This window comes from Chlamydotis macqueenii, chromosome 2 (assembly GCF_036417535.1).
Source record: "Chlamydotis macqueenii isolate bChlMac1 chromosome 2, bChlMac1.mat, whole genome shotgun sequence".
NCBI classification, from domain to species: Eukaryota; Metazoa; Chordata; class Aves; order Otidiformes; family Otididae; genus Chlamydotis; species Chlamydotis macqueenii.
This window is the reverse complement of record NC_141557.1, coordinates 110,132,381-110,158,346: the sequence shown is the minus strand read 5'-3', so window position 1 is coordinate 110,158,346 and position 25,966 is coordinate 110,132,381. Positions and strand designations below refer to the sequence as shown.

Genomic DNA, 25,966 nt, shown 5'->3' with positions numbered 1-25,966 from the left:
TTTATAGAACATGCTGCAAATGAATCCATTTCCTGTTTGACATGTTTATTTGGAATACCTCTTCTTCAGTCAAAGCTGGAATGCAATTATTGTCTTGTCTGAAGTAGATGAGTGAGGATTGTTCACAGAACTAAAATGAAAGACCTTAAAATCTCCTATGCAAAGAGAGATTTTAAAAGACTATGACTGTTTACTTTAAAAAGCAGACAAGAAAAAAAAGGCGATGACAGCAAAATTTAAAATTACTAAATAATTTAGAGAAGTTAGATGGGAAGCTTCTCCCTGTCCTACAGTGACAGGGTGTATTTATTCAATATAACAGGTAGCAAGCTGAAAACCTGTATTGGCTTTGAGTGGCAAGGGTGGCAAGGTAGTGGGGGTCTGCAGTGGTGTCTGTGAGAAGACATCAGAAGCTTCCCCCATCTCTAATAGAACCAGGAAAGAAAATACGACGTCCCACAGTGTGTAATCTCACTATGGAGCCAGTTGCAGTGTTGAACCAGTTAAGAAACAGATGTTGAACAGGATTCAAGAAGATATTAGTCATTAATCAAGATACCAAGAAGTGTAGAGTGCTAGCCAGTCTTTAATTATTAAAAATCAGGATGCTACCTAGCATGCAAGGATAGCTATTTCTGCATCTCACACCCCTATTTGACCTCTTTGACACCTACTCCTACCTGACCCTTCTTCTTTAGTGAGCAGCTGTGGCTCTTGATCGTCTTTTTCAAAACAGGCTATTGGACTAGGTGGGCATCACACTTCTCTCTGTGTAACATCTTCACTAGGTGCCTGATTGACAGCTGACTCTGGCATCTTAAATCTCATCTTTAGTGCGCAAACACATTATTCTATTGTATACACCACTTTAGTATTTTTACTTATTTGAATTGGAATACCAGTTTAATTTCCACCTGACAAATGGCTTCATCTGGTACAACGTGGTATAAATGGTAACTGAGGGGATTTATGATCTTGAATGAGGGGTTAGTTTTTAGCGACATTGCTGCGTCAGGCTAGGCACTCTGCTGCCTTCTTCACATGAGTATGTTAATGCACAGGTTAAAAAAATCTCTTCTGTTCTTCTCCTAAGCCTCTCCTGTAGAGACTGCCAAACTGAAAGTTGACAGTTTGTTGACAAAACTAACTTAACTTATACTTGTGGCCTAAGAAAGATTGGAAGTGGAGTCTTCTCAAGGTAAAAGCTAAGGCAGCAACTCACCATGCCACCTCCTTTCCTTCAGACCCTTCTCTCTCCCGTGCCAGGCCTGGTAACACGCTTTTTGCCTCCACAGAAGGGGAGCTGGAGGCAGAATGGCTGCAAGATGTAGGTTTATCTACGTTGATCTCGGGAGCTGAAGAGGAGGATGGCCAAGCCCTGCTGTCCACTCTGACCCGAACTCAAGCTGCCGCCGTACAGAAGAGGTACAATACCTACACTCAGACCCTGAGGAAGAAGAACAAGCACACAGTCCGGGATGTGCGAGACATCTTTGGCACCAGTGACTCTTCTGTAAGTAGCTAACGCATCCTACCAAATGCTTTTGAGCTTAGTTTTTATGCATGTTGCAAGTAGCACATCAAAGCTACTACCAGACAGGAATCCTTTCCTGCTGACAACGTACAGCTGGCCAGTAGCAGTACCTGACACTGAGTACAGACTTTTAATGCTGTATTTGCTACATTTTGAGAGGAAAGCAAGAAACCAAATAAAATAGATGGTGCGCAGTTTTTCAGCTAACCTGTAATATGATGTTGTATCTGTTGCCAGCCTTCCTCCTGCAATCTCCTATCAAGACTAACATTTGCTCCCTTATTTTTTGGAAATTGGTGAGTTACTTTTGGCAGCTATTCAAATTTTTGCTGGCTTCTGGGGATACTTGCTATTTACTCAGCAGTCTCAGCAGTGAAGTAAAACTCCTGTAATGAAACAACTGGGGTTCAAATATGCACAAGCAGTTAAACACCTGCTGGCATGATTGCAACTGGTACACTGGCAGTTACATTTCACTTATGTAGCAAATGAAAATCTATTAACTGCTCATTTGCTTCCTGGCTTCAGAAATGAGCATTGCCTCTGGTGGTTTCACCCACTTTTCCCTGAAGATAGCTCTAAATGCACCAATTCCTACCCCTACACGTTTTGATTTTGGTGAATGCCGTCAACTGCGTGAGCTTAGTCCAATGCTCAAAGCAACACGCATGACTTTGCATATGTCACTCGTGATATCTGAAATTGGAGTTGCCAATAAGCTCACAAGCTCACTGTTGAAATGTTAAAGTTCTTGTCATTACAAAATTCCACGGAATTATTTTTCATTATAAAATCGCTTTGTCCTTTTCTATTTGTTCTACCTCCTCCTCAAGGCTTAGCATCCTGGATGAATTTAAAACAAAAAAAAATTGGGAAATTTGGGACAATTATAGCTGCATAGTTATATTAAAATTACAAAGATATAATGGTTGGGGAGTTAACTTACTTGTCTCCAGTTTAAGTATCTGGGCTCTTCTGAACCTCTTGCATGTATCCCACAAATATGTGCAGAAGCATCCAGTAGTTTCCTGTGGGCAGACTTTCTTGCATGAGAAATGATCAGGCATGTTTGCATGAACATTAAAAAGCTGATGGCACTTCTTATTAGATTAGCACACTCCTGATTCAAGTATCTTTAAATTTTAATGCATTTAATTTTTTTTTTTAAATTATAAAAACACATAAGTTTCCTAATGAATTTCAATCAGCCAAATAAATCTTGCACCTGTTCTGTCGGATGGGCACATTATTGATCTGGTTTTGACCTGCTTATTTTTCACCTCACTTGCTAAAGGAATCAGGAGCTGCAGAGCCCTTGCACCTCAAATCACTGTTTTACCTCCTCTGAAATTCAGCTCATTTACTAGTTCTGCATTGTGAAAGTCTGAAAGATAAGACTGAAAAAGTAATTAAGACTTCTAATTCTTCTTCCCACGAAAATATGCAGTTCTGCAGGGTGCTTATTTCAGTGTTAAACACAGATACACAAAATACAACCCCAGAGCACACCATCACCTCCCTCCAATGGACTACAAAACAGATTGTATTTCTAAAAGCCTGCAAGGTTCCCAGCACCCTTTGGGCATTCCCATTGACCACCACTCCTATCTCAGCTGCTTATTATGGGATTTAGAAAGTTTGTCCTAATTATCAGCTCCTCAGGGATAGACACATTAGGGTGGGGGGTTGTTTCTGAGCAGTCCTTTTTAAGAGAGGTGTCAGCTACTTCACCCCCTCATGCTCTGCTGCACCTTTGGGCATGGCACTACAGCTGTCGGTGAATCTTTGCCATGAATGAGATTAAAAACAACCTAGCCAAAAAAGAAGAGCATAGTGGACAGGGAGGGGTGAATCTTTTCAGGACAGCTGCTGAGGATTGGCTGGTAAAAAGATGCTTGAAATGATGTCCAGGATTTTTGCTTTCCTATCCTGCTTTTTAGTTCAGAAGGGAAGAAGTAAATGTGTTCCCAATAGCAAAACAGCTCTAATTGCGTCACGTAACTCTATAATTCTCCCCAGTAGGAGGATTGATTTACACCCTCTTCCCAACAATTAAAGCATTGCAGGAGCATAGAGGGGTGGGTCACAGGATGGATTACTCTCTTCTGTGGCTAATGACAGAGAAAAAGTGATTAGCTCCCTAGGGTCACCTGAGATGAGATTTAGGGGACTACCGAAGAGGCATAAATAGTTGTCATTCGGTAGGGGAGGAAGAGAGAGAGAGAGAGATTTGCCCTAGTTTATTTTCTCTGTTCTGAAAAAAATCCGGCCTGCTAAGTGCTTCACTATTACTACCAGGTGGCCAACCTCTGTGTGAATTAACACGGAGTGAAGGATGTTTTTCCCTCATCCCACCTTCAGGTCCATCCCCTCAGGGCAGGAGTATTCCCTCAACAGCCCAGGCAGGCTGAAATGAAGCCATATTTCCTTTTATTTTTTTGTTTGTTTGTTTGGTGGGGTTTGTTTTTTGGGTTTTTTTTTTTGGTTTTTTTTTTTTTCCATTGCCCACCCTGGAAAGGTGCAGTGATCCCTGGGGGCAAAATGCATCACCTGCCGTACCTCACCCCTTGGCAGAGCAGCTTGCCCCAGTTGAGGTGCTTCTGTTCTGCAGGCTCGACTGAGAGCCACACTACAGAGATTTAAATGGGATGGTTTATTAATCACAGTGGCCTGATTTTCCTTACTGCTGGTGCCCTGCTGCTTCCATCAGAAGCTTGGCTCTGCTGGTGCTCAAAGTGTAGAAAAATCAACAGCAGAATACAAATGGGGCGAGGGGACATTGATTTTATTATTGGAGGGAGGAAATGAAGCGTTGTGCTCATTAACAGCCCAACCCTGTACATTGTGATCAGCTAAAACTCCTCAAGAGTTTTGGGAGCATTTTACTTGAGCAGTGCATGAGAAAATCATGTCCTAATTACAGAAGAATCACTAACTAACCCAGAGCTGTTTGCATGAAAATGTATTTGTGATGACAGTGCTTAGAAATACGAATATATCCAAAGCATGGGCAACTTGTATCCTGACCAGAGCTATAAGGCTGTGCTCCTTTGCCTTTATTTCCCTTAGCAGCAGGCCTGACAATAGGGTTTCATTGCTTTGGTGCTCCAAAGATTTGTATTTACATCTTCTACAATGAGGTTAGCTACTAAAGAAATATCTGCCTCATCTCCATCTTCTCCTTGCTCTTTTGGTTTCCTCTTCCCACTGGAAATTCCTGTGTACATGGTGCCAGTAAACACTGGGCTCATTTTTAGTAACGGAGAATGAGAACTGTCTAGTGAATCACTTTCAGTCAGAAATCAGGATATGAGAAGTCTTGCCATAACTGAAGCCCCAGCCAAATGAATAAAGCTGATCCAGTTTAGTTAAGGATCAAATTTGACTCTTGGCCTTTCACATTTATTAAGATGTGAGCTTCCAAAGTTTTTTAATCTTCTTTTTTTTTACTAAAGAAACAATCTGAATTTTTAAAATTCATGCATTAAAAAGGTTTTCTTCCCAGTTTTCCCTCTCTTTGTATCATCTTACCCAAGATTAAAAACAAAAGAAAGGAAGGTGGGGGTGTTGGTCCTGGTTGGAAGACATTTTCACAAGAGAGACATAGATTTGCCTTCTTTATATACTGTCCCTGTGGAGGCTGGGAAACGAGACCAAGATTAAGACGTTTTAAGCTACCCCTGATGTTATCCGTGATTCCCAATGTTCAACTGCCACAAGCTAGAGCAGCCTGCGGGCTGCTGCAAGCAAGCACTGTCAGGTGCCGGGCAGGGTTGTGCTGTCAGCTCCCCTCCACCAGCTCCACCCTGTTTGGCCAAACCAAATCTGGTTGCTGCAGCTGCTCCACTGTCAATTTCACCTGTGTAACAAGACTGGAAGGATTTTTATTTTTTTTCTTAATAAATTTGGTTCACTGTAAATCTGTTCTGAATACCACTCACAGAGTCAGACATTTTGAGCAGTGAAAGCAGGTGAGCCAGTTGCTAGTGTTTACTGTTAATTTCTCCATCTACATCTTAAGCAGCAGAGTAACTACTTTTATGTTTGATTTTCCCAAATTTCTGAGACAAGTTTAACAATCCCCTCCACTTCCATACTCCGACCTGAAATGTATATTGCTTTTTTATGCCCTAAAACCTTTTGTTTTAATGTTATGGGATTTTATCATAAAGGCATCCTACAGTTCTCCTTATAAAAAGCCAATAGTCCCTACAGTCTTCTGGCAAAGAAAGTCCATGTGACTCAAATTGTGTTTGCTATCAAGTTTGTGGGCCATTGAATGGACTCTCTCAGGAGATATTTTATCCATGTTCCATTTGACTTTGTTGCCCAAATTATTCAGAGAATAAGATTGAGTAAGACAACTGCAACATTATTTCAGGCTTCCAATTGGAAGAGCTGCCTGTCTTTTAAATATCTGTCATTTTTCTGCAGCCAGAATGCTGCTCCTGTGCATTGGCTACAAATGGGAAAGACAAAATTTCTGCCCTGGGGCATTGCTGCTTGTTGACAAACAGCCGATTTAGCAATTTGGAAAGCAATTTAAAGAGCGGCTGTTGCGGGCTCATGGGGTTTCTGAGCTGCAGGTTCAGCTGGAAAGTTGGGGCTGCTCCATCAGGCTCAGGGGGGGTGAGGCAGCAAATTTGAGAAAGGAGGGGAGGGAGAGGGAGAGGCTCCAAGGGCTCCCACCAGGATGCAAAGGACAGCAGAAAAAATACAAGATTGGTTTGAGGCATTGTAGTTATTTTCACTGAGTACATTTCAGAGCATTTTTTAAATTCCTGGCCTTTTTATTTTTACCCAAGAACATGCAGATAATCTGCTGCTGCCCTGCGTACACACAAACACTCAGATTTGTCTTTATGACGAGTCCCAAAACTGCTGAGAACAAGGGCAAAACTCTGCTGCCAAGAAGAGGTGACAGTGCTTGAAAGTCACCCCCATGGGCTTCAGAGCCTCTTCTCTGCTGTGCCACACATGCTTTTCCCATTTCCGCACAGTGTAGAATGATTTCTGGAGCAGAAAGAAATGAATTTGACTACAGAAAAGGTCTTTTTTTCCCTAAAACTGTTTTTGTGGTCCACTAATAAAGTGTTACTATAGTGGGAGGACATCCGTCCATTAATGGTTTGCTGGTACCCAAATCCTGAAAGGCGGTGAACAGCCTGGTTTCTGACAGGCGTTTGGGAGCAGCGGATGCTCGACATGTGTCAGAGAATCCTCAAAAAGATTTGTGGCCAAAATGATTAAAAGCAGGATGGATTACAATTTGACGAGGACCTTTCGCTTAGTGCAATTATGTACAGCAATTTACTTAGCTAATTTCAGTCATTATATAGGACAGGACTCATTAACTACATGGACCTGCAATGTTACTGACCTCAACATGATCTAAATCTGTGCAGCCTGGGGAAGATTAATTCTCAGGCTTGGCTGTGAAAAATGTACCCTGGCGAATCACAACAAGTTGTTTAAACTTGGCACAAGAGTATAAGCTGAGAATGATATGCTGTTGCTTGAACTGTAGCAGTTTCTGTCCATAGGCGTTTGCTTTCACTGCAGTCTGATCATTTTTCCTTGCCTATCAGCCCACATTTGAGACAGTTCCAGTGTCACCAGTTCCTTCTAATGGTATCCAGCTTCCTGGGCAGAAGCCAGTTTGGAAATCAGTTAGCTGTGAGTATGCCAACATGTAACCAGTGTTCACTTCCTCCTAGAAACATGATAGACAGAAAGATCCTTTTGAGGTTCTGAGGTTGGTCCCCTCTTCTGTCTTGGGGCCACACTGCATATATATTCTTAAAATTGTTGTCAGCTTATTGTCATGCAGGAACCAAAGTTTCCCATTCAAGACCGGTGTTGTACAGACACAGACTGCTGTCCTTGAGGCATCAGTGTCTAAAAAGTACTGATCTTTGCAAGGCTGGGAATGTAAAAATAACCTCTAAACAATATGGTGCCGAATTAATCCAAAATGTATCAGCAGTGTATGTTCTTGTTGCAAACCATGACAAGAAACATGCATATTTCCTTCACATTTCTTCTCCAGTACTGCAGAAACTGTAGTATTAGAAATTTATCTTTTTTTTTCTGGTTCTGCCCTATTATTTAGATCTACTAATAGTGTTATTTTGGACATCCCTTAAACACTTTGCCCTGACAGAGATTGGCAGTGCTAATGAAAATGATAGCTCTGCTCTACTCAGTGTCTGGATAACTGTCAGGTGCCTTCCATGGGGATGTCCATCTTTTATTTTGAAAGCTTTTCCCATCACCAATTTTCAGGGCTTAACTAAAGCAATATCAATACCTGAGTTTCAAAACGAGTCTCTTAGATGTTCACCTCTGGATATAATGCCACAGACATTTTCCCAGGTTGCAAAAACTGTTCATTTTGCTGTTCTACTGATACCTCTGCTCTGCAAGCACTTGTACTGGAACAGATGGGGAACCAAAACACCAGGGACACTGTGGATGATCTGTGGACCCAGGTCCATGAATAGAAAGAGAGATGGAAAACATCTTAAAACAGCCTGGCCATTACGTAATGTCTAAGACCATAGTTCAGAAGCCACTTGATAATAAACTGAGTTTTTTCATCCCAAACTTGCAAAACAAAAGGTGGCAAAACAAAGGGCGTTGCAAAAAATGTTTAAGTCCCTATATCTGTAAATTCAATGATTCAAAAATCATGGGGCATGCACATGTTTATAAAACATGTAATGCTTTTTAATTCACTTTCTGTTTTCTATGGCTTTTGAATGCACTTGGGTCATGTTAGTAAACTCTTCTCTGTAGTCCTGGGGGCTGAAATTTTACTTCACTTCCAAAGAAAATTATGATTCTGTTCCAATTGTGTGAGTCTAGGAGCTGGATCTTAAGGGAAACCTAAAAATTGTCCTGAGATGTGAGAGATCAGTCATGAAAGTTGGCAACACTGGAACTCTACATGTTATGACACTTTGGACTTCATGACAATAGGGTATTTCTCTACTCGATTGTACTGATTTCAAACATTTTCCTCTGACATCCACTAATTTCAGCAGTGTCTAAATTTTAGAGTAGAATAATAAGTAATTTCACAATATCTAAAAAAAAAATTCCAGTAGATTTAGTGCTTTTCAAAATGGAAGAATGTGCATTGCGTCCTGTTTTGGTGCTACACACCTAAACTAGCAAATGTGAGAAATAAATGTGTGTGAGCGTGTAAAATATAGGCACAATGTCTTATGATTGTAAATAAGTCAATAGTGACCCGAGAAACTGTGTTAACTGCATTTTTCTGTCAGGAACTTTTATTTTCAATTGTTCATTAGGCAAGTGCCACCACAGTTTGCTAGCCTAGGTAGACAATGACAGAGTACAAAAACTTGATAATTCCTGACAAACAGGAAGTTCAAGCTTGACTCTCTTTCTCACGAAAGGCAACATGTTAGATAATCTAAAATGAAAATAGGGATTTTATTTCTAAGGGGTTATTTCCTCCAGACAAAACAGGAACATGCTGTGGTTTACACTGAAATTCCTCTTTGAAGCACTTCCTTTATTATTTTCTCAAGATTTTTGTCATCCTAGCTCAATTTTTTTAATATTTCTGTACTAAATGCAAGCATATATTCAGCATTCACATATAGTTTCCCTTATTTTCAGCTAATAGCTGTCTAGACTGCGGACTAGATAAAGGCAGCCCATCCATAACAGAAGAGCTCTCCTATGAGGTCTCTTTCTCAGAATCCATTACGGTCCTTCCCAAAACCCAAGAGTGGCCGAAAAACCAGAGATTCAAAAAGGAAGAATCTGCTTTACCCGTAAGTTTGTTATCGATGTATTTCCTCAGTTGCTTTCTTCAACCCAGTCATTTCCTGCTCTATATCATCTGCTTACTGGAGTTTGCTAGCTGTCCTTTGCTATGTGTGCTTTATAGAGACCGCCTGCTGTGCCCACCTGCCGCTTGTGATTCATTCCCAGAGAGGCACCGAAACTAATCAGAATATACAAGCCTGGTTTTCCCTTGTGCCCATCACAGATTAATATGCGTAACGCAATCCACAAATACTGCCTCATCCACACACTTTTTTTCACATAGAAATAAAAAACAGTTACTGGGACTAAAGCTAGCAATCATTTTCATTACTGGTCTGCTTTCCTACTTTATTCTCCCACAGATTATCCGCCTTTGTTAACACAGGGATTTAAAACTGCTTCGCAGATGAGCGGGGGAAAGCAAGCCCTTGTCCTGTCGCGGTACTGATTGTCTCCAATCAGCATTCAGTGCAATTACACTATAGGGGATACTACGTGAATGGTTAAAGGAAAGTCCATCATATCGTATCACATCGTCCAACCAGACATACCCTGAGTAGTCATGCCATTATCTGGAATTATTCCTTGAAGTCAAGGAAATCAATTTTTTATTTCCATCAGCCTTCACAACTTCCATTACTGAATACTGGAGCATTAGGTTTGTACTTCAGATACCACCCTGTTATGAAACATATGTCAATTATTTGGAAGCATTTCCACAATGTTATGGTGTCCGGAGGTCCTGAACTAATCTGCAGTTGTTGCTATCCACGCAGACATTGGCTTATCTGAGAATTATCCATTTGTCCATCTCAGGCACCACCAAGAAGGAAGAATCTGAGATGCAGAAGTAATCTTCCCCATTGAAAGGAGGGATAAGACACCAAGTAGATTACAACCGGTGTGAAAACCCTGTGCTTTAGTGTGTCTGCACACACACACACAGAGAACTGTTGATATCGGTGTTTCTTTTACTTCATATGCTGCCATGGTATTTGTTTTTTCCCGTAATGGCTCAGACTGTAATGGACTCCAGCAAAAAAAAAATCACCCCTTGCTCTGTTACACAGAGTGACCAGTCACCCACACTCTCCAGGGCAGGTCTGACCTTCGCGGATGGCACACACTGAGCTGCACAGAGGGAGATTATACGTCATAAAACAGCGTGTCCCTTGCAGCTCCCAGAAGAGCCAACTCAACACCACTGTCTGCCTAGGGTTAAATGCAATTTCCTAAATGTGGGACCATGATCAATGTGACTTAGTTGAAGATATTAGAGAACTAAGATTCAGTAAGCATTTCAGGCCCATCTTAATACGCTGTGTGGTTCCACGTAAAAACAACAAGTCACATAATATCAGACATGTTCTTTAGCCCTAGTAATCTAATTTCAGGATGCTACAGCCTCCTTCAGAGCTGCATATTGTGACTCCGCTTTTGGTAAGAAAAATAATTGGAAAATTGTGACACAAGACAGAAGAAACCCAACCCCAAACCTTGTGTTAACATTGCATGACATCATAGCGACCCTAGGAGTCAACCAGCCGCCCTGGAAAATCATTGTAGCTACCCTTTGTAATAGGTTTTAAAGTGTTTGTCATTTTATCTTGGCGAACATACTTGCAAAGAGACTTTGTTATTCCCTATGATTTTTCCTCTTTCCCCTCAGGAAATATATGTATATTGTGTGATTTTTGTCTTATTTTCAAGATGATTTTTTGTGCTTTGACTGCTTTTGGACTTTTTATATCACTGGAACCAAAATGCATAGATATTCTTTAGTATTTCATGTGTCCTCAGAAGGCTATCCTCCATGTAGATTTTGCTACATTATTAAGTTTCAGCATGAGAGTAACAGTGAAATTGCTGCATTCTGGGGAGGGAAGATTCTCGCCTAAAATGCCCAGGACAACATGTAAATTAGTTTTTCCATCCCCTGCACTCTTCCTCCCCCCAATTATGATTAAACCCTTTTGAAAGACCATGTGCAATGAGATTTAGGAAGTCCTAACATGATCCAGATGGCCTTTGTCCTCTCTTACTTTCCAAATCTAATACAAGTTTAATTCTTTCTTTTGTTTGCTTTTTTTTTAATCTATTTGACCAACTTCATCTAAAGATGAGTTAAACCTATTGAGTCCAATTTTCTTTTAAAAAGGGAGGACTAGGCTAAAATCTGCAGAAGCAAAACATTATTAAAGTCTGGGTTTCCACTCAGTTCCCTAAAGGGAGGAGATGATTTGTAATGCTATTTATTTATACCTCTGACTAACAATTACTGGTTTAAATTACAACTAAATTAAAAAACCATACAATACCAAAGATCCACAGTTCTTTGAAAAGCATGTTTTTCACTATAACTTTGTTATTCTATCTAACAATTATGTCAAAAACTGATGAGTATTTGTTCTTTCTGACATTTGTACAAATGCTTATGGCATTATGCAACATTCCTGGCTCTGGTCCATGACACTGCAGTTTCTAAAACATCTTCACATGCCCCCAAATTACTAAGTATAATTTAGTTCAAGGCTACTTGAATAAATTATTTCTTAGCTCCTGGGAGTCCAGTTTCTAAGCCTAAATTCTTCTTGAGTAATAAAAAGTAAATAATTGCCAGATTGGCATCAGGAGTAAGTGATTTTGCTTCTGGGCTTTTCCTCAGATCTTTAGTTTGAACTCTCCTGTAAGACCTCATAAATTAAGTGTAATATGCAAAGCAGGCATGGATTCGTTCCACCTCCCCACACATACAATTGATATACAATCATATCCATGATGAAATGTGTCAGCTATTTCAACAGCATTCAAAGATGCTCCGGAAGAGGCAGAAGCACAGCAAGATGTTACGTCCTGCTGAAACTGGGCAAAAGTTTAGATAGCACATAGCCCATTTGTCCCAGCTGGAGTGCAGGCAGGGCGCAGAGGTTAACAACTCTGCTCCAGCACCACTTACCAGTCAAACTGCAAGGGAACATGATGAGCAAGAAGCTTGATTTTATGTTTCAGATGGATGCAAGTTATGTCAACATGCCAGGTCAATATATAGGGTTGTAGTTCAGCTCTTTGGTGTTATCCATCTGCCTTAATATGTCTTCCTATCACATATGGGCATCTCTTTCAAAACAAAAATTCACATCCTGTAATTTTTGTGCAACTAAAGATGTGACCCATCTCTACTGTAGAAATTCATTGTTCGAAAAAGCCGGTTTGGACTGACAGAGGTTGGAGACCTCTCTCCTGAAGACATGAAGAAGATCCGCTACCTCTCCCTGATTGAGCTAACGGCCTTCTATGATGCACTAGGGGTGGAGTTGAAGAGGAACCGCGCAGAGAGGGTGCGGGGACGAGGTACGGTGCTGCGGCATCCCTTTGGGGGCCAACTAGTGCCACTCAGCATTGCGAAGAAGACACATATGAGGCAATGTTTCCTCTTTTTCATATTTGTTGTTATTATTTTTAAGAAAATGGTCTGTTTGGAGTCCCTCTCACCATACTGCTGGAGAATGACCAAAAGAAGATTCCTGGAATAAAAGTTCCCCTCATCTTCCAAAAAGTGAGTATAACTTGGCCTGCTTGGCCACTAAGATTCACATTTCTATCATTTGCATTGACACTCAAAGCAGACATCAGATAAAAGAAGATGTAGGCTTTACAGACTTGAAGGTGTTTATAGGTTTTTTGTCTGTAATGTTGTGGTTTGAAAACCTTGTGACAAGGAGAAAAAGTTTACTCCTTTTGTGTGGTTTATCTGTGGTGGGGACCTCTTTCCACTTTTGTAATTATATGGTACTGTACAGGAAACTTTGGGAAACAAATGTCTGCCTTTCTGTTTCCCTTTCACATTAAATTAGAGAGCCATGAAAAATATTGTGTGTGTGCAGCAGTGGCAGAGATGAGCTGTCTCAGGATGTTTAATTTCACATGAATTCAAACCATAGTTATTAGTTAGCTCTTCTTTCCAGAATGGAAGTGGTATCTTCTCATTGAGGTTTGTATGACAAGACAATATCATTTATATGTCATTTGTCAGTACAATGACATCCAGTGGATGTCTTTCTTTGAGACAGTTACACAGACACAAGCACACATGTAATTACACAAGTTTACATGGACTCGAAGCTACAACAAATTTCCCTGTAAATACTGACAAAAGAGGAAGTGGTGTGGAGCATCAGGGGAAAGACTGACATGACTTGAACATTTACATGACTGCAATCAGCTCCACAGCTCCCCTGTCAAATCACCATGGGAAATTAGAAGGATCCAACAGCAAGAGCAGGAAGGAGAGCTGGTGATAAAAATTCAGGGCTGTATGAATAAAGGCTAGGAAATTATATTTTTTTCCTCTATTGACAGAAATTTCAAACTAAGATATCCTGAGATCATTTTTTAATCTGAGTTCTCAGTTCCCAGAAACATATGTTATCTGTAGACCTTTCCTTTGTGTGCCTTGAGGAAAGACTTAAACATTTCACAGAGGTTAATTTTCCCTCAAAACACCATTGTGTTTTACCAAGTGTATCTACCCTTTTATTAACACATTCACGTGTTAATTGTTCTATAGCAGTGCCAAGTCTCAAATCAAGGACAGAGAGGTGTACTGCATTACCAGTTTTTCCATACTCCTCATACTCCATATTTCAGGGTGAGGAACACGGAGAACAAATTAGGAAGGTTTACTTACATGATCTGGCTTGTTTTAATTAGCAAATTACACAGAAATGTAGCTTTTTCAAATTATTTTCAAGGATATCTAGACTGAAAAAAAATAGCATTTTTAAGTGCTTCTGAGTGTTTTTCTGGGGTTTGGGGATTTTTTTTTTTTTCCAGTTGCTGCTCAAGCTTGAGGAAACAGGTTTAGAAACCGAAGGAATTCTACGAGTGCCTGGATCTGCCTCCAGAGTCAAGGTACGCGCTTGTGCCAGTTTTCTGTCTCCTAGACCACAGACCCTATGTAAAATAATACAGTACACACCAATGCACACTGCACATAAATACTGATGTATGTAGATCAGCATTTCTATTCCTACCAGTGAAAGGTCACATTGGTTCCTGGGAACCAATAAATCACGGAACATGTGGTCTATTGCCTTGCATTTGTTAATGTTCTATATAAAGCACAGACATGACATTGAATGCAGTTTTTCTCCACTAAACATAGAGGGATCCTTTCAGTTTATATCTGTCATCCAAAATTGCTGTGATTTTATCTCTGTTTTAATTTATTTCAGAAATCCAGAGTTGCTAAACTGAGCGAACTTCAGATAAAGATCTTATTCTATGTCATTTTAACCTCTGTGTCATTTTTGTTTCTCATTTATCTTCTGTCATCTTAAAATTTCATGTTCCAAGTGAGAGAAATTTGGCCTGCGTTCACTGTTTGGCAGCCCTGTACTGCATTCTCACAGCTTATTTGCGGGCTATGAACACAGGCTAGTTGGTGCCCAATAACCTAACATTGCAGTACAGTAATGCTTGCAATTGTTTCTTCAGACTAACTTGATTCCAGGAGCTGGGAGCCTTTGGCAGAGGTAAATTATGAAAACATTTTTTTTTTCTGGGCTTAGTAGTGTCTACCTCTTCCCTAGATTTTTGTTTTTTTCTAGAGTTTTTTTTTTTAAATCTGGTTTAAGCAGCTTCTTATACTGCATCCCAATACCACTTTCTCATCCTCAAGAATGCTAGTCTTGCTTTCTGAGGCAGCAAGTCTCAACATGGTGGCAGCCACACAAAAAGTAATGTTGGGGATTGCTAAATGTTGATGGACTGACGATCATAAAAAATGGCTGTACTAGAAAAAGGAGCATTACCTGAAACGCACTGAAGATAGACAGTAGCATCCCAGCTCCCTTTGACTCTATGGGTTGATAAAAGCACTCAGCACCTTGCAAAGTGCCACATCTTGCAGAAGGGAGCTCCTAATTTGGCCTGTACTTTTCAGCTTCCTCATTTTTTCATATAAATACTTAAAGTATTATTTCACACAATCTCAATTTTTTCCAACATCTCCAAGGAGATTACACAACAGGGCTGTGCTCTGCCTAATTAAATTAATTTCATTTTTTTTGCACATACTGTACTGTGTCTTGTTCACTTCTTATTCACAACCTATATCCAGTGACCTGCTATAAGATACAACTTCATATGTAACTCTTCTATACTGGGTGGTAAGTTAAACTGCCCATATGAAGTTTTAAATTATTTGAGTTTTGGCTTCATTTAAGTCTATGCAACAAGCAAACCAGCAAGAGAGAGATTTTTTCAAAGCAGATCCAGATTTCCCCCTTCAAAGCCTTCATACATTATTATGACATTAGGATTTGAGAGAATTCCAATTTTATTTCAGTATTGTTTGGAGAAAGAAAAGGCATATGGAAGTGATTAAAGGTTACTCTTATATAAAACAAAGAATTGAAGAAATAAATATAAGTTTTCCTCTGTAATCTGGTTTGTAACAAAAGCTCCAGTGAACCAAAAATGCATGACAGTCTACTGTAGGATCAGTTGCATTTGAGAAAAAAAAAAAAGGCAAAAAATGGGGTTTTTTACAACTATTTAGGTGCATATATACATATGTATATGGTGGGGGGATGAGTGTATAAAATATGCATATATGCTTGCTTGGGTGGATTTATGTATGAAATGTTTTTGTTTCAAAAATATTGCTTTCTATTTCTGCGGATTTTTCCCAGTTCTCAGCAGAAAAATGTGGAGTAGTTTTTCTCTCCCCTTGTGATTTTGATGAGGTGAGGATTTCTGTTCCACATTTCCCAGTCAGTTACCAGGAGAGAATTTAATCCAGGTGTTTGTATGGATCATGTGCAAAGGATGTGAATACAGAGGAAGCTGAGAGAGTCCAGATTACAACCAGTAAAACGTGCTAGTAAAAATGAGATTGTAACATTATATAACAAATCCTGAATGACTTTGTTTCCTTTTGTGCCAACCATTCCACTTCATTATGTGTGACCATATTTGATATGTAATTTCCTTCCATTCATGTGAGGCACAGTAAACAGAATTCATTTTTTAAAGCTTTTCTGTCTGAATGGACTAATCTTTTTGCCTAATATTAAAGTGCATTTGACAAAAACACGATCTGAAACCTGAATATTAGCTATAGTTGTATTTTTTCATAAATAGTCTCACAAAAAGTAGTAATAAACTTCCTATGGATAAGGCAGTATGTCCAGTAATAATTGTGAAAGTTACATTATTTATGGATATTCTTTTATTACAATAGCTTCCTTCAATCTTACTAACCCAACAAATTTTTGAGGAGCTTGCATTTTCCAAACAGTGATCTGGGTTTGAAGCCAAATCCTGGTCGTACTAGGAACCTTACTGAACATTTTCCATTCACACACATGTGTGAAACATTGATTAGTTATCCTCCAGAACTAAGTGGACCTCTGTTATACAGCAAGATGCTGACATTGAAGAACAAGAGGATTAAATGAGCACCAAAAATGGTATAATCAATTCTATCTTAGATATCTCTTGTGTTCTTTGAGGGGTTTTTTGGCATATATTAAGTGGAGGTTTTCTGACAGGAATGGCTTGATACTTTTATTTTTTTTATGAAGTGATCAAATCTAATTATAGCTATCCCAAAATGAAACATCCTTCTAAAGATAGCAAGACCTGAAGCCATTTGCTTAAGGCCCATGGACTCAGATGGCAACAGATTGTCTAGCAAGTTTACTGGCAGTGAGGAAGAAATGCCACTCCTCTGTGATTTAAGGGTCAAAACCTCTGGAGAGTGTTTCAAACAGCAAGAGCAGTTGTGCTAAAAATCCTGTTTAACTCAATATTCTGTTTCTGCTTCTAAGACATTGCACAAAATTGTTGTACTTTAAAATGGTTCAAATGGGTCATTGGCAGAAATCTAGCTAATGCAAACCAAATTTAGCCTGGATTGCAAAATATTCCCAGGAACCTGATCGGTTAACCCACTTCGAACTCTGCACAACTGTGCCTAGACTGCTACTGGTTTAGGGCTACTTTAAGCACAGTGTAAACCTGCCTGTTATTTGTAATGGGATTTCTGAAGTGATCTCAAACTGCCAGGTCAGAAGCAATGATTAAAGGTCAGACATTCCTTTTATCTTTCAGAATCTCCATCAAGAACTCGAGGCAAAATTTTACGAAGACACTTTTGACTGGGACCAAGTACGAAATAATGATGCAGCAGGACTGCTGAAAATGTTTATAAGAGAACTCCCAAGCCCCCTCTTCACAGTAGAATATCTGCCTGCTTTCATCACACTCGTGGAAAGTAGGTGGAAAAGGAGTTAGTATGGATTGATCTAGACAAAATGTAATAGTAGATGTTACACTTTTTTCTCTCTGAAGTAGAGAGGAAAAAAGGCCCAGTGCATTGCCTAAATATTTAAATTTCCCTTTCAATGGAAAAAAAAAGTCTCTGGATTCAGCTGACAGCATAGACTCGTTGTGTGAATGACACAACTGTTTAATGTGAGAATTGAAACCTGTGAGCAAACGATGGTTGAGCAGTGACTTTCCCATACAGACTCTGATTCAAACAAATTATAGATTTCACAAATGAAAATTTCTGCAAGGTAAACTCAAGTCACTGCCCTTTAGCTGATGTTCTATTGGATCTATTTTATTTCTCTTAAGGTTTATGCTGAGGTCAGAATATTCGTACAAAGACAGATACCATCATAGAAAGATTCCAGCAGTCTGGTTTTGTTTTCAGTGTGCATACACCCTCTGATTTGCACTACATTTTGTTCATTTCTCTTCCAGGAAGAAGGTAGTAGTACCTTGCCAGACCTATTGACTTAATTGTAAATTCACTTGAGCTAGAACAGAGTGAAACTAGCGGGATGGTGAACTTATTAGGCAAATTGGTACAAAAAACTTTGGATTTTTACATAAGGTTGCAGCCAAGTTTTCAGTGTCTCCGTGACGTAGTTTAAAGTGCACAAGGAGGTGACTCCTTCCTGTAACCTTCACATTCTTGAGTGTGTGAGTCCCAGACTGCGTGCCGTTGCTATCGCTTAGCAGTACAGAGGAGAAGATGGAACAGGAGGTGTCTGCGCAGAATAAAGTTAACTTTATTCCCTACAACAAATACATTGTTCACAACTTACACTCTTGTCTTCTACAAACGTCTCTCATCCACCTTGAGTGGAAGCAAATGACAGTTATTTTTCCCATCTTCTCCGCTCCAGCTCTTCTAGTGAGCATTGAGCAGTATCAACATATACCAATTGCTGAAAACATGATGATATTTTGTAACTGCCAAGGGGCTCTACATTTATCTACAGTGCTATATTTGGAACAAATACTTTTTAAAGTTATAAGGAATCAGTCTTGACTCCAATGGCCCAAGCATTCAGCAAATTACTTAATAACATTAGTCAAAAAATTTTCATTAAAAAAATATCCATTTCAGTTTGAAAGGAGGAAAATACTCGATCCCTGTTCACCACACATTCTGGCCATGATATCAAAGAGAAACTGGCTAGCAGTGAAAAATATTGGCTTCTTGCAATTTAGACAGAATTTTATAGAGCTTTGTCTCCCCCTGCAACAAAGACCCAAGATGATGAGGAAAAACCTACTCATTAAACTGGTTTTATATTTGGGAAAAAGGTTAGGATTATTCAACACCGAAACATGCTAGTCTCAACCGGGCAGTAGTTGTTGTGTTTCTAGAATTGCTGACCAGCAAGGTTTTTAGAACAAACCAATTGCAACTGGGATTTAAAAAATATAAATTATTCATATTCTTAGAAATCTCCAAGATCAAGTTACAGCTACAAGCCTTGCATCTGTTGATCATGCTGCTGCCTGAAGCCAACAGAGACACAGCCAAGGTAAGTTCTTTTGCTATCACCTGCCGTCTGTGGTGCTTTTGACTTTTAAATGAAAGATTTTTTTTTTCTAACAGTCAGTGATCAGACACTGCACCATAGAAGTATTCATCTGTGTTTTTTATAATTTTCTTTAAAAGATGTTCCGATTCCCTGGCTGTCCTTTCTTTTAGAAGCAGTTGAGAAATAGTTGCTGGAGGTATCCAACTACTGATGTCGGTAAATGGCTCCCAGGCATTATTTATTCTAGAGCATCTGTTTCAAAGTGGCATGTTCCTCACATAGTTTGGAAAAAGAAGGTCTAGTTTCTGGGTTTTCTGTATAACTGGAATCCTCCAGGATGAAGTTAAATGAGAAGCTGCCCCCCAGGAGCTTGCCTTGTGCACCTCCAGTGCTGAAGGGCTTTCAGGGCACTGGACCAGACTGGAGGAGGTAGTCCAAAGTAAAAAAATCCCTGAAATGTACATCTGTACTGCAGATGCCAGGACCTCAGCCTTGGCTGATTTGTCTTACAAACGCGTGCCCACAACCATGTACTGCTTCCTGATACAGACATGGTGGCTACGAGCATTATGGGTACTTGGGAGCTCCCAGATCTGGCTGCAGCTGTGTCCTGACCCTGAGAGAAACTGGTTGCATCTTTGGACTTATTTCTATATAAAGGAAACCTGGGTGAACAAGCTGCCTGGGAGCCACTGGACATTTCAGCAGGTCCCCTGCTCATCAGGACGCTGCAGGTCACCCACCTCTGAAATTTTCCAACTGGTTAGTTTAGAGATGGTTTTATGAGTCCTGGTGCCTTCTCTATCTGTATTTATTTATACAATAACAAGGGGTAAGAATAACAACCCTCTTTAAAGCATCTGCAGGTCTACTAGTGCTCTATGAAGAATGAGGTTTATTTCTTCTAACAAAGTCCATATCGATACAGAGCTGTACATGTTAAATACATGCAAGATGAATAGTCTTAATTATTAACAGACTTTTATACAAAAATTGAAGTTATAACAAAACTGAATGTATCTATACTTCCTATCTATAATGAGATTTTAGAAATTTCTCCAACATGGTTTCTGTTTTGTAATTCCTGGTTTTGTAAAAATGTTTGAATTGCAATATCAGAGTACAAAGACAGTGGTTTTAATGGTATGGTGTTGCAAAAGGACTCATTGGCAGACCCCAACTCTATCCACAGCTGCAATCCATCCTATTCAGTCACTCAAGCAAAATTCTGAATATACTGTCCAAAAGGGAAATGAGTTTTCTTTGACTCTGCCATGAATGTGCAGAAGTGACGTCAACGAACAACCACTGAGTGGTTCTTGCTTTCATTATCCCAGAATAAATTTTGGGGGTTGCTGGCAGAAGTTCCTCAGATTATATCACGTATGGGACTGGTGCGCATTTGAAGAGAGGCTGATCTCCCTAGCGACTGCAATATAAAAATCCTTGGCCAGATACATCAAAATGGACACTTTGAAATCTATGATTAAATTAACTATTCCATTGCAACCATTGCAACACCTTTATATCTTTCCTCTACTAGAGGATTCAGAGCCTTAGTGCAGGCATTGTACTTGATTTATAGATTTGGGATTATGCTCTAAGTGATAGACAATTTATTCATGTGCATTTTGGTAATATTAACTGTTCCTCTGTGACTGACACAGATAGTAGTGCCAGCAACTATCAGAGTAATCCAAATTAGAATGTAAAAAACTCCTGCATTTCACCTCTAAGTGCAAGTATGGCAGCTTTCTGTGCATTCAACCAGACGTGCATTCGAAAACACTGCATTTAAGAAGTAAATTTTGTGAGACTCAGTATAACAAGTGTTGTTTTTCCAGGCCTTTCTTCAGTTCCTGAAGAAGGTTGTTGCTAATGAAGGGAAAAATAAAATGAATTTGTGGAATGTCTCTATGATTGTTGCACCAAACCTCTTCATCTACAAAGGGAAACGTGCAAACCAACAAGAAATGCAAGCAGCCGCCACCACAGCGCACATTGTGCGGCTTTTAATTCGGTACCAGGACATCCTGTGGACAGTGAGTAATGCTGGTTCCCTCTTTATGACTCCTGTATGGAGAGGTATTTTGCTGTATGCAGCAGCTCTGTAGAAATCAGAGTAAAATGACCTTCCTAGAAGAAATAATCTGGAAAATCTTAAAATCTCCAGAAACTGGCTGGAGTCTTCTGTATCTCAAATGAGATAGAGTGATAGATACCTCTGGATAGAGATTTACCTCACCTACCATTGAAGACATCCATTTTAGCACAAATCGCCCTCTGGAGGTATCTGTCCCACACCATTGATTATTCAGGAGAATGCACAGGAGAATGATTTAATCTAGATGTGTAGGTAAGATATCTAAACTTGAATGAGATTAAATGACCGTTTAAAGTTTAGCCCATAGTCCTTGCTGGACTTCTGAAAGTTGGCATGAAGATGATGACAATGTCAGCTCGTTTCCTCATAACAGAGGGAGGATATGATGGGGATTGCAAAGATGACCTCCTAATAAAGTTCCTACAACTGGAAATATCACTGAACAGTTTCATATGGTATGAAAGATGATCTACAGTTTCACCAAAGGAATAACTGTGGGTTGCTAGAGGGACCTACTAATCACATCTGTCTTCTGGGAATAAATAGAGCTTCTGCGGCTTAAAATTTGATGCCTTTATAAAGTCCCAACACCAGTTCTATGGGGGAAAATATTACTGGATATTCTCAGCTCTGTTTTCCTCCATTTAGGTCCCATCCTTCCTGATTTCCCAGGTGAGAAAAATGAATGAGGCAGCGATGAATAATAGCAAGAGGCAGCTGATGTTTGACAAAGGAGTGAGAAAACTTCTGAGGAGAAAGACCATGGAGCGGGAGAGACCTGAAAGACCAGAGGTGCAATAAAAATATATCATTTTCAATAGTAGCCTTAACCAGTCTTCGTCCTCTCTTATCTCATAAAAGCTTTTAGGGGTATGGAGGAAGTTGTGCTGTACGAAATAAGCTGATTTGGGAGCTATCTTGAAAGATGTGCTTTCCAGTCCAACATCCTGATAAGACAAAGCTTTGGGGCTTGATTGAGAAAAGGTGAGGAAGGCAGATGATGATAGATTTCTAACAGCCCAAGCTATAAAGTGTTACAAAGACATGCTGGTTTTGTACCTCTTTTATAAGAAAATGGTCCCATGTGGTAGGTCCTTGACAGCAGTGATCTGTAGCTATTCAGTAAATGCATGGACCTGTAGTTGGCTAGTAGGATCATCCTTATTCGGATTAATTGCACTTACCCATGCCCTGGTCCGGGCTACTTGATATTCTCCTTACAAGTTTTAGTTTTACAGCTTTGCACTAACTTCCTAAGCAGAGAGAAAATCCAGTTTGCGTAACGTAGGTACCAAAATTTGATGTAAATTTTAAAGTAGCTCTCCTCAGAGAGATTTGTTATTCCCCACTTAGGCAGAGGAGAGAGGAGCACACCTTTGAGGATTTCCAGAGCTCCAGATGCAGTTAGGAAAGTCTGATACAAAGATCTTCCTTTGGAGATCTTAAAGCCATCAACCTTCCTCCATTGACTGGAAATGCAGTTTAGGTACTTACTTGAGGAACGTTGCTTTAATAGACACCTAGAATTAACTTATGTGTTAGGTGTAACATGCAATTTGGGCAACAAAGCATGTTGTGTACACATGCACAACATATGCAGTCCCTATAGCAGCTTATATGTGGAATTTCCGTGTAGTAACTACCTTTAATAACCTGTAGAAAATCTTTACAGTATTCCATGGTGGTTTAAAAGAATGGAGATTGGTGAATTGCAAGAGGAGTAATCAAGGAACTGGTCAAGGTCTCTATAGTTACTGAAGAATAGCCTTGAAGAACAAAAGAAACAACAAATTAGGAAAGAGTGATATTAAAAGATTGTAAGAAATAGAGAATAAGCCACCTAATACAAACAACAGAGAAACTGCAGAAAGAACATCTGAGAACAAACAGCAAGAAAAAAGATATGTATGAATTGTGAATCCATGTTAATTCAGCTTTTTGGAGAAAATATATTGTGGGTAGGACACACATTTTTTTCTGCAGTGGAGACATAGATGTTTGTTTAAAATGGCGGTGCAGACTACTGTGTTACAAAACCGTGTTCAGCCAGGAACAAATACAGTGAGAGCTTCTGAGGAGAGTCAATTACTGCAGTCATTGCACCTTCGGGAAAGCAAGTTCATTGATCGTAGTAATTGGCTTTGCATCTAATAAAAATGAGACTAGCCATGGCAGGTAGCTGAAATATGAGGGGTAAATTGGAGGCAAACTTTGTTTGGATAACGGAGTTGAATTTTGAGAGCACTTAACACAATTCCCGGGTCTCAGATGTTCTAAATTACATAGGGACAGAGACTCGAGAGACTATTGTACTCTGCTCAGCATGGTCTTAACTGGATTAGAACTGGAATGCAAAACTTGCTAGTTGATTTATCCTCCATTAATCATGGAAGAGTGCATAAACTTCATGGATGATCATTTGAACTCTACACGAGGTCAGATTTCAAATTAACAGAAGCTATATTGTACTTAAGGTTTTATATAGTTGAAGATATAGGCAGTGGGAACAGAGAACTGGATCTTCATGCCTCAGGACGACTTTAAAAGGAAGACCAGATATTCCTAGTCATTTTTTATGTATTTTTAAATAAACAGTTCATACACTGACCAACGTTAACAGAAACTACTCAAAAAAATCTCAGATAATAAGTTGACTCAATATTACTGCAAGCAATTAAAATTCAAAGGCTGGTACTTTATTCTGTATGCATTTAGGCAATGCTTAAAGGAGTTTGTGTCTTTGTGTCATATCTTACTATGCTGTATCTATAAATTTGCATTTGTATGACTGTAAATATGTTTTTTGAATAATTAAGTGAATCCAGGAGAATGACTTCTGTAAGCAACCTCAAAAGAGTTGCAGAACTGCTTCTGAATGGAGCTACAGCAATATTTGCCTTCGACTTACTCTACTGAATATTGATTTTAGGGAGCTGTCACTTTCCCCCCATACCTGCAGTCTGACATACCCGAAGGGGTGATAAGAGTTTATGCTCCACTGCATTCAAAAGTCTCTATGGCAATTCAACTCAACAGTCAAACAAAAGCCAAAGACATCCTGGCTCGATTCCACTGTGAAAACAGGTGGGTAAACCAGAACATTTTGTTTTTCCTAAACAACAATGTCAGAACCATTAATGAATAGATTGTCCCCTTTTCAAAGACTCATTGTGTTACAAGAACTCTTTTTCTAATCTAAAATTGCTAATTTATGGCTATGTTGGTCAAAGAAATTTTAACCACTGATTTTATTCTTTATATTTTACTTAATAATTGGCTCCTATACAGAATCAATCTGCCCTCTGTTATGCTACTACTAAAAACATGTTTTATAGACTTGCTACATACAGAACTCAGGGGAATTGTCTTACATCTGCCCATAAATTGATAAAGTTTTTATTTCTGTAACGTAATAATTATTAACAGTTACGGAAAATGATAAATTGTATCTGAAAGTCTTCTCTGCAAAGTCTCCCCATGCTACCACATAATTCTGGTCTCTAAATAATAAAAATTAAATAATATAATAGAAGGCTTGGTTAACTGTGACACATAGAATCATAGAATAGTTAGAGTTGGAAGGGACCTTCAACGGTCATATAGTCCAACCCCCCTGCAAGAAGCAGAGACATCCCTGACTAGATCAGGTTGCTCAGAGCCTCATCCAGCCTGGCCTTGAACGATTCCAGGGATGGGGCATCCACCACCTCTCTGGGCAACCTGTTCCAGTGCTCTACAACTCTCATTGTAAAAAATTTTTTTCTCATATCTAATCTAAACCTACCTCCTTCTAATTTAAACCCATTACCCCTTGTTCTATAATCCACCTCTGTAGCAGATTCAGTATTCTGCAGTGCTCCATTTGGTGGAAGTCCTTGCTTTTGATAAGTAAGTTCACAGGGGCAAAAAATTAAATTTTTAGCTTAATATAGATGGCGGTTGATAAGGTGGTGGTTATAACAGAAAGACAAACTGAAAGTTTTTTTTTCTATCCTAGCCATGATTCATCACAGAACATGAGAGGCCAAATCCAAAGTTTACATGAAATTGGAGGAAATATAGGTAGGTCTCATTTTTTTAAAATTAAATTCTGATTGTCCTTAGCATCCTAAAACACCTCAGGATAGTGCTCTTTTCACACTGCTGGGTCTCTCCTACCTTCCGGTCCATCTGCTGGAAAGGAGTCTGACCCAAAAGCTGTTAAATGTAACGACTCCTTCTGACCCCAGCGTGACTGGAAGGGCGTCTCGCAGGAGATAGTGGCCCGATGGCTGGATCTCAGCAGGACTCCTGAGAGTCTTGCCAAATTCATCTGACCTTTCACTTACCTCTCTCACACTCACAACTGAGCATTTTTCCATTGTTAAGAGATCCATAGTCTCCCTCTTGTGAGCATGTTCCACCTCACTGTCAAGCCTCTTCCTGAGACCTGTTTCTTCCTCACTGTATTTAAGTGTTAAGCTCCTTCAAATAAAAAAAAAACCCACAGAATTGAGTATTCAGCCCCTGCATGTATGGGAGTACTACACTCCTACTAATCCATGTGCTTTGTTTAGATTGTAAATTCCTTGCAGTAGGGATTTTGTCTTCTTCCGTGTTTCATGCAGTGACATTTTTGTAGTAACAGCAACAGTGACTTGCCACACAAGTTCCTGGGCTAAAGGTCAAAACCCA

The 25,966-nt window shown here is 39.5% G+C and overlaps 1 protein-coding gene across 1 annotated transcript in view; it reads left to right on the top strand.

Moving 5' to 3' along the window:
- The window catches only part of ARHGAP28 (Rho GTPase activating protein 28), a 72,298-nt gene that overhangs the window by 44,817 nt on the left and 1,515 nt on the right, over positions 1-25,966 (top strand). Inside the window, exons 3-14 of the mRNA XM_010118090.2 lie at positions 1,296-1,513; positions 7,123-7,210; positions 9,185-9,342; positions 12,523-12,688; positions 12,802-12,893; positions 14,171-14,248; positions 17,456-17,618; positions 19,106-19,188; positions 21,033-21,230; positions 21,941-22,084; positions 24,222-24,376; positions 25,290-25,354. Coding sequence (XP_010116392.1) covers positions 1,296-1,513; positions 7,123-7,210; positions 9,185-9,342; positions 12,523-12,688; positions 12,802-12,893; positions 14,171-14,248; positions 17,456-17,618; positions 19,106-19,188; positions 21,033-21,230; positions 21,941-22,084; positions 24,222-24,376; positions 25,290-25,354 — 1,608 coding nt within the window. The remainder of the gene's footprint in view (positions 1-1,295; positions 1,514-7,122; positions 7,211-9,184; positions 9,343-12,522; positions 12,689-12,801; positions 12,894-14,170; positions 14,249-17,455; positions 17,619-19,105; positions 19,189-21,032; positions 21,231-21,940; positions 22,085-24,221; positions 24,377-25,289; positions 25,355-25,966) is intronic.